Genomic DNA, 11,441 nt, shown 5'->3' on the forward strand with positions numbered 1-11,441 from the left:
GCGGCGGCTCCTCAGGGCGGCACGGCCGCGCTCATCCCCCGGCCCGCAGCGCTCGCCGGCGCGGGGCGCCCATCATGGCCGCGGCTTCCGAGAGGGACGGCGGGCGGCGCCGCCACGCCCACGCGACGCATCCGCCAACACACAAAGTAGTTCCTCCCACCCCGCCACCGGAGAAGCGCTGAAGCGGCGGGCCGAGGGTACCGGGAGACCGGCTCGCACTGCGCGCGCCGCCCGTACTCCTTCGCCCCACAGCCCCACCTCGATCCCCGGAGGGAGAGAGGGCGGAAGGTGGCGGCGGGCGGAGGGATACTGGCGGTAAAGTGAAGCGGCAGTGGTGCTGTACCAGGTCACGTGGGCGCTCGCGGCGGCGCCTCCCCCGCGGGCGGAAGTGGCCGTGAGGGGCCGTGAGGGGCCGTGAGGGGCCGGGGCGGCCTCGGGGCCCCTGAGCCCCACAGAGCCCCCTGAGCACCACAGAGCCCCCGGGGCTGCTCCCGCTCCTCTCGCCTCCTTCCACAGCACAGCTGGGCGGGGAGAAGGCAAGGGGAAGAACGGGCTCGGTGCGGCTCCGCGGGGAAAGGGAAAGGGGGGAGGGTGTCAGCTCAACGGGCTTCGTGGTCCTCCCGAGGACTGGCGTGAAGCGGAGAGGCCGCGGTGAGCGAGCCCCTGTCGCCCACTGCAGCCACGGGGCACGGAGTGAAGGGGGGTTTCAGCTACCTGCTGCCCATGGAATTACAGAATTATTGAGGGGGGAAAAGCCCTCCAGGATCATCGAGTCCACCCTGTGCCCGATGCCCACCTTTTCTCTGACCCAGAGCTCTGAGTGCCACCTCCAGCCCTTCCTTGGACACCTCCAGGGATGGGCACTCCAAAGCTCCCTGGGCAGCCCCTGCCAAGGCCTGAGCACCCTTTCCATGCAGAAATTCCTGCTGMTGTGCTCGGGGACAGGGATATGACAGTCCYTCCAGGTCAGGCCAACTGGCTCAGCAGCACATGACATTTCCTTGAGGCTTTCTGTCCCACTCCATCCCCCTTGCCAGACTGATCACAATTTTCCTGGCAGAGAGAAAGTGGTGTCTATGAATCTCAAAATCGGCCTTTATAACCCTTTAAAAAGTTAGGGGATAAACACCATTGTACAAGGCTCTTTAAACTGCGAACTCCTGTAACTTTTTRGGAATTAGCAGTGTTAATGTTTTGCAGGAAAATGACCATCGGGTAGCCTGGTACAGTCTGAGCTCCTGGATAGAAGCACTGCTATCAGTTTCCATCCTCCTTGTTTGGTAAGTTTTTTAGGGATCTTTTTTGTGATTTTTTTTTCCTTTTCTGTGCAGAGAGGTGAGATACTAGATTAGTGAGGTAACAAAACCTAGGATTTTAAGGCAGCTTGAAATGTAGGGCTTCTGTAAAGCTTCAGGAATGGAATCTGTTGGAGATCAGCATCTACTATGCAACAAGAAGAGAGGTGCCTTGGAAAAGACCAGCCTGAGAGCATGAGGGGAATCTATGTGTCCCTTTTCCTCTTCTCCCCATGAAAAGCAGGTGATATAAAGCAAACAGGTATCCCCCTACAAAACAGATCCTGGGGTTTATCCATAAATCCACCTCAAATGTTTTTGGGGCTGTCAGGGAAAGACATCTTGCTGAAGACAATTTGTATATGAATAATGAATGTAAATAATAAATAAATTATTGTTGCAGTGTCTTGATCAATCCCTAAAAACACTTCTGAGAGGTGCTGGATGGCTGGAACAGAAAGAGGAGCAGGGAGTGGGGGCAAAAAGCTCTGCTTTGCCTTTAAGGGCTCAAAATAAACTGGAACATCAGGTGGAGGGATTTCCCGGGCTGCTGCAGCCTCCAGCCTTTGCAAATGCTGTATTATATAATTCCTTTCAGAAACGTATCAAGTTGCATCTGAAGATCTTTTGCCACCATTATTCCCACTGGGGAGCTGTTCCCAGAACCTTCTCCCAGTTTTCAGGCTAAATATATTTGGGACTGGTCTGCATCCATTTATTCTTGTGCCAACACTGGCCTCAAATAGCACTTTGTGCTCTCCCAAGCACAAAGGTCCTCTTGGGCACTGCTGGACTGCGCTGAGCTCCCCTCAATTTCCACACTCCCCCTTTCCTCCTTCCCAAAACTGAGAAAATTGTGGCTGCCYGTGGATCCYTGGARGTGTCCAAGGYCAGATTGGACCCTGGGGCTTGGAGCAGCCTGGGATAGTGGAARGTGTCCCTGCCATGGAATGAGATGGATTGGGGTTCCTACCCATCCAGGCTCATTCCGTGTCTGATTTTTAACTTGTGTTCCCACTTTCTGGATCTATCCTTCGGCGGGAAGTGTTCCCTGTGATCCAAGTGCTTGGGGACAGAGCTGCCACAAACACCCTTTTCCCCCAAGATAAACCCACGATTCCCAGTTTTGAGTCCATTTCACTGAAGCTATAAATTGAAAGCCYATGTGAACTCTGGAAAGGAGGAATTGGTCATAATCCTGATCATAATCCCTCAATATTTCGATAAATTTGAACCCGATCCAACCCACACCTGCATCACCACAACCCTACTTGGCTGCTGAAAAATTGCATCTCTCCACATCTTTTAAAGTATTTTTCAATTTTTTGTCAAAGGTTGCCACCACAGCATGACAAAATGTAGGTTTTGAATTGCTTTTCCTCATGTGTGTTTGCATTTCTCCTTAACTGCAGCAAAACATGTCACATTTTTTTCAGGAGTGGAAAGAAAACCAGAAGGGTCCGAAATATTTTCCTCCAGGAGTGAATGAACACAGTGGTCCACATGAACTGGAAAACAAAATCGTCCAGACGCTTATAATCTTATTTACCATCAAAGACTGGAGGAGCAGCACGAAAGGGATTACTTGCCTGATCAAACCTAAATCGTTTCTTCCATGAAGAAATTCCTGCTGATGTCCCATCTGAACCTCCCCTGGCACAGCTTGAGGCCRTTTCATCTTGTCCTGTCGCTGGAAAACCTTGGCGCAAGAGCAGAAGGGCTGAACTGAAATTGCCAAAATTTTGAGTTAATTACAGCTATTACAGAGATCCTGTCATTTTAACCTTTTTYCTGGACATTCTTCTTTTACTACGTGTATGTGTTAGACAGGTTTTATATAGGTTATACATATCTATGTATATATAAATTATATATACATCTGTGCAAAATACGTGTGTATATATGCTTGTCTTATATGTTACATGTACTATTTTCTATTTCTGTTAACACGTTGTGTAAGTTTATATATAGATGTACATATATGTATTTGATATGTTGGTGGTGAGAGAGCGGAGTTGCTGTTGTCCTTACACGCTGTCCCTGCGGAGCTGTGCCCCGGAGTGTGTCGGGGAAGCCTCGCAGAGCCGTTCCGTTCTTCTGCCGCTGATTCCGGCCGATCCCGGGCTCATCCCGGCCCATCCCGGGCTCATCCCGGGCTCATCCCGAGCCATTTCCAGGCTGGAGCCGCCGCTCAGCCGCGGGGCGGAACCTTCGCGCGGGGCGCTGCCGGCCGGAACCTTCGCGTGGGGCAGCGGGAGGCGCACGGACAGAGGAAGCGTCGGACGCGCCGCTGCCGGGCCCTCGGTGCCGCCGCCGGCTTTTGCTCCGCTTCCTCCTCCTCCTCTTTCTCCTCCTCTCCTTCCTCCTCCTCCTCCTCCTCCTTGTCCTCCTGGTCCCGCCCCGTGTCCCGCAGAGCCGCCGCACGGTGAGTGACCCGGGGGGACAGCGGCAGGGCGGCCGCACCGTGGCACCTGGCGGGCGGCGGGAAGGTCACGGCGGCGCGGCCCGGCCCTGCCCGGAGCAGCCGTGACGGCGCTGCCCGGCACCGGGCGAGCCCCAGGCCCGGGGCAGGCCGGGCTTCCCCGGCAGGGTCTCAGTTTGCCCTCGGAGCGGAACAGAAACCGGCGCCGCGGCCGCTTTTAGTTTCCCTTTAGCGCAGGTACGGGCAGAGCGGAGCCGCAGCGGGCCCCGAGTGAAGTGTCGTCGCCTCGGGGAAAAGAAACGCTGAATTCCTGCGCGATTTAGCGTTCGTGTGTTATCAGGGCTTAGCTCAGGGAGGTTAAGCGGTAATTTCTCTCCTGTTCAAGCTTTTCCTTACGGTTGATGCTCAGGGCATGCTCAGGGTTGCATAAGAAGGTTTCTGCATTGGGTTTTCCTTGTTCGGTAACTACCGAGCCCTTTTATTTTAATAAACACAGAATCTTCCAGCTCTGTAGTATTTGCTTAGATTCCTGTGCAGGCACATGCCATTTGGTTTCCAGGCAGCGACAGACTGGATTTTTAACAGCCTCARCAGGGAATGAAGAGTTAAAAACCCTCCAAACGCAGCGGTTTCAGTGATCTGAGCTGAGATACAGCAGGGAGGTGTTGATGGCTGCTGGTCAGCGTGGAGTGGTGCTTCTGCTGATTCCAGCCTCCTTGGAGTTCCACATTCCAGAGTCAGTGGTGTTGGCAGTGTCTTGAGTGGAACACGGGCTTGGCRTTACAGGAAGAAGGAATCCAGGGATAATTTAACTGTGGGTGCTCCAGCTCTGCCCTGGGGAGMGGTGTTATGATCCARTTAAAAGTTCTTAGAAATACCTCTGCTCGAATTAAAGTGCAAACGAGACCATGTGCTAGTCAATAGCATGGATTTTATTTGATAGCAAATATGAGAGGGAGAGAGGGGAAAAGAGAGAAAGGGAGAAGTAAGAAAAGAGGTGGGGGGGACAGAGACAGAATAAGGAAAATATCACCATCCGTGGATCCCAACGGTGTTTCGGGATAAGGGGGGGACAGTGTGTGGCTGTGAGCTGTGGCCTCTCCCACCCCAAATCCAGCCAGGGTGGAATCTCTGCTGCTTTTGTGTGGATGCATTCCTGTCCCTCGGCCTGAGGTGACTGAACAATAGATATCCTGGCAATAGATACCTAGTCTGGTATCTTCGGGGAAGCCTCTTTTTGGTTGTAGCTTATCAATGTTTGAGGCATGAATTATTTCAGTCTCTGACAGCCAGCTGGTGCCTSAAACACTGTAATAAATTTCTCTTTCCTAGCGATCTTCTTCAGTTTATGGGTTGTCCACGGAGGTGATGAAGAAAGGCAATAGAAGGAAAGATGGAAATAGCAGAAGCAATAACGTGTCTAATCATACCGTGTGCAATAGYTCAAAATATAGATTCAACTGCAATTATTAATTCAATTTTCATTAGTTAGTACCCCCACCCTGTGGATCCCAGGAATCAGTGTTTTTAATGGGTAATGGGTGTGGGGGATATAACTATGTTATTTCTTTTGTTGGTTCAAAATTATTTGAAAGGAGCTGTAGAATTATACAGTGAGTTTTCATTTTTTAAAAATTTTATAGAGGGATATTTTAAATGGATTTGTTGAGGATGTGAGTTTTCGACTACATCCACACATAGCTAATATTCATATTTCACTGGATAATTCTGTACAAAATTAACACATAAAATTTTCATACAAAAGGTTCTCATGTAAACAAATCCTCACATGTGGGCTACGCTCAGTTTTCCAGGAGACAGATTATAGCACTGTTGTAGTTTAATCTTGGCACAAAATAGAAATTGTGATTTTATTGTCGGTGTGACTAAAAGATGAAATTAATTCTCTTTTAAACTTAGCTGTATTATCCCAAGTAGTTTTTTTCTCTTTGCATTTTTAAGGCAAGGTAAAAATACTCTCTTAGGACATAGCAGGAAATTCAACAGCACTTTGGCTTGAGAGCTGGTRTAAGGCTTTCTTGTACTTTATTCATGTCTTATTTTCAATCCAGGGTTATTCCTCTTGGGTTAGGAAGGGGGATTTCATGTAAGATTATTGATTAGTAAATCCAAAAAAAGGGGKAATCCAGGGATAATTTAGCTGTGGGTGCTCCAGCACTGCCCTGGCTGCCAGCATGGTTTGGAGAGTGGCCAGGAAGTGTCAGGAACTGCCAGAGGAATTGCTGCTGGTTTTGCCCTTGCAGCAGGAAAATGGGGCAGTGCACAATGTGAGGATTCTCGAGCAGATCCTCCCCACCACCTGAGGAGGAAGTGGGTCCTGATTTTTCAAGTCGTTTTTCCAGTGGTGCCTTTTGTCCCCAAGGTTAAGGGTGCTGAGCTCTCTGGCCTTGGCTCATGCAGCAGTTAGGCTTTTCCCTGGATAGCTGTGTGCCACATCCAGCATTTTCAGGTTTCCAGGGATATTAATAACTCACCATACATCCTGYCAGCTGCAGGCTCCAGCTCTTAACCTCGTTTTAATCAAATAGAAGTTGTTGATTGCTCCTTAATGTGGCAGTCGGGGGCCTTTCCCGTCAACATCCTCTTAGGGAAAAGACTTCTCTGGTTCAATAGTGGAGCTCCCTGGCTCCAGGATTCAGGATTCTTGGGTCAGWAKTAGTACCAAAATGGGAGTGTCACTGTGAACACAGAATCCCAGAAAGGTTTGGGTGGGAAGGGACCTTAAAGTTCCCCCAGCTGCCAGGGCAGGGACACCTTCCACCACCCCAGGTTGCTCCAGGCCTTGGGCACTGCCAGGGATCCAGGGRCAGCCACAGCTTCTCTGGGCACCCTGTGCCAGGGCCTGCCCACCCTCCCAGGGAACAATTCCCAATTCCCAATATCCCATCTGGCCCTGCCCTCTGGCAGTGTGACCCCATTCCCTATGTCCTGGCACTCCAGGCCCTTGTCCAAAATCCCTGGGAAGCAGCTTTTATCAGACAATGTTTAAACCCAAGGCTGATGTTTTTTCCACTCTTAATTTTCATCCTTTCTGTCCCTTCTTGTGCTTCCCTTTTCCCCCTCAGAGYTGAGAAGGAGGATGGTCCACACCGAGGCGTTCTCGCGGCCCCTCAGCCGGAACGAGGTGGTGGGGCTGATCTTCCGTCTGACCATCTTTGGGGCCGTCACCTATTTCACCATCAAATGGATGGTGGATGCCATAGATCCCACCAGGAAGCAGAAAGTGGAAGCTCAGAAGCAGGTGGGATTCCATTCTGTGGTATTTCTGTGCCATATTGAGCAATGTGCTGGTGGGAAGCTGAAGTTTTTTAGTCGGTCTCGGGGTTTTTAGGCTGTTGGTCTTTTCAGTGGTTGTGTTTTACAACAAATTGAAATTTATAACAAATGACAATTTTGTAACTAATTACAATTTCTAGCCTGAAGTGGTGGCAAAACTGTTGGTCTGGAGGCTGGTGTTGGCTCTGATTTTCACTGAGTAAATGGGCCCGGTGCCTTTTCTGCCTCTGACAACTTTGCTGAGCCAGCAGTGGCCTTAAATCATCAGCCTTTTGGTTGCTTTTGAAAGCCCTGAGCAGAGAATTTACTTTTTTTTTTTTTTTAAGAATAACTTAATTCTTAACTTAAAACATAACTTAAAAGCTCTGCATTTCTGGCAGCTTAATGGCAGGGACCTCCACCAGTAGTCAAAATCCCCTGGGAAGGGGAGGGAAAAAATGGAAAGCCTTGTTCCTTATCTTGAACTAGAGCAATTTGTGCTCTGGGAGAAGCTCTAGGGGCAGTTCAGAACCAAAAGTTAAAGGTTTGCTTTGGAAATGTGTCAGCTTTTTTTGTTTGGTTTCTGACTGACAAGAATTTCCCTGGTTTTGAGTGACGTAAATCTGTGTTGGGTGGTTTTCCTTCTGTAATGAGCTTTTTAGTTGARAACCAGCTTTCCCAATGGAAATCTAAGAGGCTGCACTATCCCAAAACCTTGTTGGATTTACTGCAAGTTTGAGTAGAAACTGAATTGTGTAAGTATGTTGACCCAATGGATGACTTTTCCTGGTAAATGTGGGAAGACCCACTGAATACATATGAGAAATTGCCTGGCTTCTGGGTATTTAAAAATACATTAATCTCCCCTTGATTCATGTAAAAACACATGGATCTCTCCAAGTGCTGTGGAGGCTTGGGGGGCACATTCTGTGCTTTAAGGTTTGGTTTGGTTATTTTTAGGTCATAAGAGATGAGTTGTGGGTTTGAGCACGTGAGGGCCCCAACATTTGTTTGGTGGGAACTGAGAYGTCTGACTGGGTTTCACTCAAGTGACAAAAAAGTCATTAGGAAACAGCAGAACCTTAAAACAAAATCTGAGCTCTTAAGGGGAAGCTTTTCAAACCAAAAACAGCAGTTCTTTATAAAAGCTAATTTTTGAGCGAAGCATTTCCGTTCCTTTCCCTGGATTTTCTTGGTGTTTGCTTCCCCCCAGGCTGAGAAGCTGATGAAGCAAATAGGAGTGAAGAATGTCAAACTGACTGAGTATGAGATGAGCATYGCTGCCCACCTGGTGGACCCCCTCAGCATGCATGTAAGCAACTTCCCTGCTCCTCAGAGCTGGCAAACCTGCCTTTGCCTCTGGATTATGGGATTGACTGTGAAAATATTGCTGTGATTTAAAACTAAAACTGCATTGTTGAGAAGAGAGGTTTTTAATCCCTTCTCTTTTATTTTCAAGGCACCACTTTGAAACTGCTGGGTGTTTTTCTTTTGGTGGATCAATGGTGGTCATTCCCAACACTGTTTTTCCCTTCTAGGTCACCTGGAGTGATATTGCAGGCTTAGACGATGTCATCACAGATCTGAAAGACACTGTCATTTTGCCCATCAAGAAGAAATATTTGTTTGAGAATTCCAGGCTTTTACAGCCCCCAAAAGGTAGGAAGGGAATGTCATGGATTTATGTTTTGGTATTAAAAAAAMCAAAAGATTCGGTTCCTCTGATGGGAAAGAGGAAGTGAGTTTCTAGGCCAAAGTGCAAACCTTAGGGCTGATGCCAGGGAAAACCCTCAGATTTTCCCTGTTCACCTGCTTTGGGGARGAAGTTTCATCTTAATAATGAAACAAAAACTGGATTCTGGTTATTGATGGTCCGTTTTGGTGCACTAATCACAGAATCATGGAATGGTTTGGGTTGGATGGGACCTCACAGCCCATCCAGTGCCACCCCTGCCATGGGCAGGGACACCTCCCACTGTCCCAGGCTGCTCCCAGCCCCAATGTCCAGCCTGGCCTTGGGCACTGCCAGGGATCCAGGGGCAGCCACAGCTTCTCTGGGCACCCTGTGCCAGGGCCTGCCCACCCTCCCAGGGAACAATTCCTTCCCAATATCCCATCTGGCTCTGCCCTCTGTCACTGGGAAGCCATTCCCCCTTGTCCTGGCACTCCAGGCCCTTACAATCCCTGTATCCTGCTTTTTTTCTGCCTAAATTATTAATTTTTTTCCTCCTTAAACTCCATGTTGTCCTTTGGTAGAGCTGAGCTCTGATTCTGTTCTAGCTTTGACACTCCTAGAAATTCCCATCCTTCAAGAAGACAGACATCCCACTTTTCCTCTGGAGATCCCTTGATTTTCTCTGGAGCTGGGTTACACAGTGTTGAGGCAGGGAGGAAACTGGCAGGTGGCAGAATAAYTTTCCAGCATTAAAACAGATTCTCTTGGTCTCTGCTGAAATCCTTACWGCCACATTTGTTGTATATTACTGCCAAAAAAAAAAAAAAGAGCAGAATTTAAACCTAAAATGTTGGACCAAACCCCTAAGTTTATCTTTACTGCTATATTCCCTGGAATATTGATTCCTGGAGCTCTTTRTTTCTGCCTGGATCTGTGGCCACCTCAATCCTGTGTCCCAAGGGATGGAAAATGCAGCACTTTGGTGGCTGGTTTAGTTTTTCCAGGCTATTTTTTGTAAGTCACAAACTGAAGCTGTCTGGAAAATTACATGAATGCTGTGATCTAATGAGCTGAAGGAAAAAATGATTTTTGTATTTATCTTTTTAAGGCAGACTTTCCATCTGGGGCAGCTCCCCAGTTTTATGAGTGGCTTGTGCTGTGTGTTAATAGGAAGTCACTGCTTCATAGTAATGGTGTTTGTGGTCATCACTCACATAAACAGAGAAAGAAACCTTAATAATTGCCTGCTTTTCGGCCTTTTTTGACTGAATGTTGCTTTTTAAGTTATTTTCTTTCCAACTCTGTTGGAAAAAACTCTCGTGAATTCTTGCACTGTGACAACTTTAAAAATAATACAAGATGTCATGTTTAATTGTGGGTAATTTGCTTAAAATGTCTGTGGGGTCTGTTGTGTGGTAGATTTTTCCTTTTCTCACCTCTCTGTGCTAAGTTTTAGTAGCAGCACTGAAAGTAGCTATGAGCAAGGCCTGTCAGATGCTGCTCAGAAAGAAAGAGGGGGTTAATTTTATGTAACCTTTATAGACCTGGGAATGGAATAAAATGGAACCATGGAATGGTTTGGGTTGGAAGGGACCTTAAAGATGGTTCTGTTCCACCCCCTGCCATGGGCAGGGACATTGAACCAGTCATCTTTCAAATGTCTCCTCTCAGCTTCACCATGCTGTAATTTAATAGGGATTATCTTTAAAACTTCTGATTGGATGGAAAAGTGTTTCCTTGGTTTGGTTTTTCACCTTTTGAGACTTGGATCCAACACGAGCCTGGACATCCCCAGGCCTGTCCTAGCAAAGCATTAACACTTTTTGAATTTTCCAGGAGTCCTTCTCTAYGGCCCCCCTGGCTGTGGGAAAACCCTGATTGCCAAAGCTACAGCCAAGGAAGCSGGGTGTAGGTTCATCAACCTCCAGCCCTCCACGCTGACCGATAAATGGTACGGGGAATCCCAAAAACTGGCTGCTGCTGTCTTCTCCCTGGCTATAAAGCTCCAGCCATCCATCATCTTTATTGATGAAATAGGTAAAAATATCTTTTTTTATTAGTAGCTATAGTAGAGTGACATTAAACTGTAGGTTTGATGATGTGTGGATCTGCTGTCATCTTTTCGGGAAGGTTTGGGATGAGAAATAGGATTGGAGGAAGGAGAGAAGTAAGAGAAAAAGGATTGTAAAGGAATGGTGGCACACTGGGACAAACAATGTCTYTTTTCCTGGTGGTAATGGAGGAATTTACAAGTAGAACGGGGAAGACAATAAAAGAGTAAGTTTCCTGCTTATCTTTGGTTCATGAGGAAGCCCATCACCAAATGCTCTTCAGTGCTTCTGCTATCAGGACACATACTGGGAAATAAAATAGGGGTTTAGGAGAGCTCTGGAATAGTGGTTTTATAGGGCTGGAGAAGGAGGAGGGGAGGCTGCTTTCCAGGAATCCAGGCAGGGGAAAACGTGGAGCTCCAGATTTGGGGCGATCTCCTGTGACGGGTGCACACTCGTGTGGTGTCATTTAAAATGGGCAAAAGGGGAGATCCCACTTTGCTGCTTCACCCWTGGCAGCACTTCTTATGGGGTTATGAAAAATGCATTTATGAGGTAAGGGAACAGCCCAGGTGTGCCCAAGAGGATTTGGATTGGACTGRGAGTGACCTCCTTCCYTCCTGTGGCACAGATTCCTTCCTGCGGAACCGATCCAGCACCGACCACGAGGCCACGGCCATGATGAAAGCACAGTTCATGAGTCTGTGGGATGGGCTGGACAC

At 48.1% G+C, this 11,441-nt stretch overlaps 1 protein-coding gene and 1 long non-coding RNA gene across 3 annotated transcripts in view; both read left to right on the forward strand.

Annotated features, from left to right (window-relative positions):
• The first annotated feature begins 464 nt into the window (after nucleotides 1-464).
• On the forward strand, nucleotides 465-3,262 carry LOC130585335 (uncharacterized). Of its 2 annotated transcripts, none has more exons than XR_008966587.1 (3): nucleotides 465-557; nucleotides 1,201-1,280; nucleotides 2,732-3,262. It is a non-coding gene; the product is annotated as an uncharacterized LOC130585335 (long non-coding RNA). The 2 variants fall into 2 exon arrangements; XR_008966586.1 differs by lacking the exon at nucleotides 465-557 and adding an exon at nucleotides 564-651.
• Nucleotides 3,263-3,556: 294 nt separating this feature from the next.
• The window catches only part of ATAD1 (ATPase family AAA domain containing 1), a 15,901-nt gene continuing 8,016 nt past the window's right edge, over nucleotides 3,557-11,441 (forward strand). The window contains exons 1-6 of the mRNA XM_057385783.1: nucleotides 3,557-3,720; nucleotides 6,804-6,979; nucleotides 8,207-8,305; nucleotides 8,532-8,652; nucleotides 10,505-10,705; nucleotides 11,351-11,441. The exon at nucleotides 11,351-11,441 is cut by the window's right edge and continues 8 nt beyond it. Coding sequence (XP_057241766.1) covers nucleotides 6,818-6,979; nucleotides 8,207-8,305; nucleotides 8,532-8,652; nucleotides 10,505-10,705; nucleotides 11,351-11,441 — 674 coding nt within the window. The 5' untranslated portion in view covers nucleotides 3,557-3,720; nucleotides 6,804-6,817. The remainder of the gene's footprint in view (nucleotides 3,721-6,803; nucleotides 6,980-8,206; nucleotides 8,306-8,531; nucleotides 8,653-10,504; nucleotides 10,706-11,350) is intronic.

This window comes from Malurus melanocephalus, unplaced genomic scaffold, assembly GCF_030028575.1.
Source record: "Malurus melanocephalus ecotype Western Australia unplaced genomic scaffold, MMel_1.1 scaffold_866, whole genome shotgun sequence".
Classification (NCBI taxonomy): Eukaryota; Metazoa; Chordata; class Aves; order Passeriformes; family Maluridae; genus Malurus; species Malurus melanocephalus.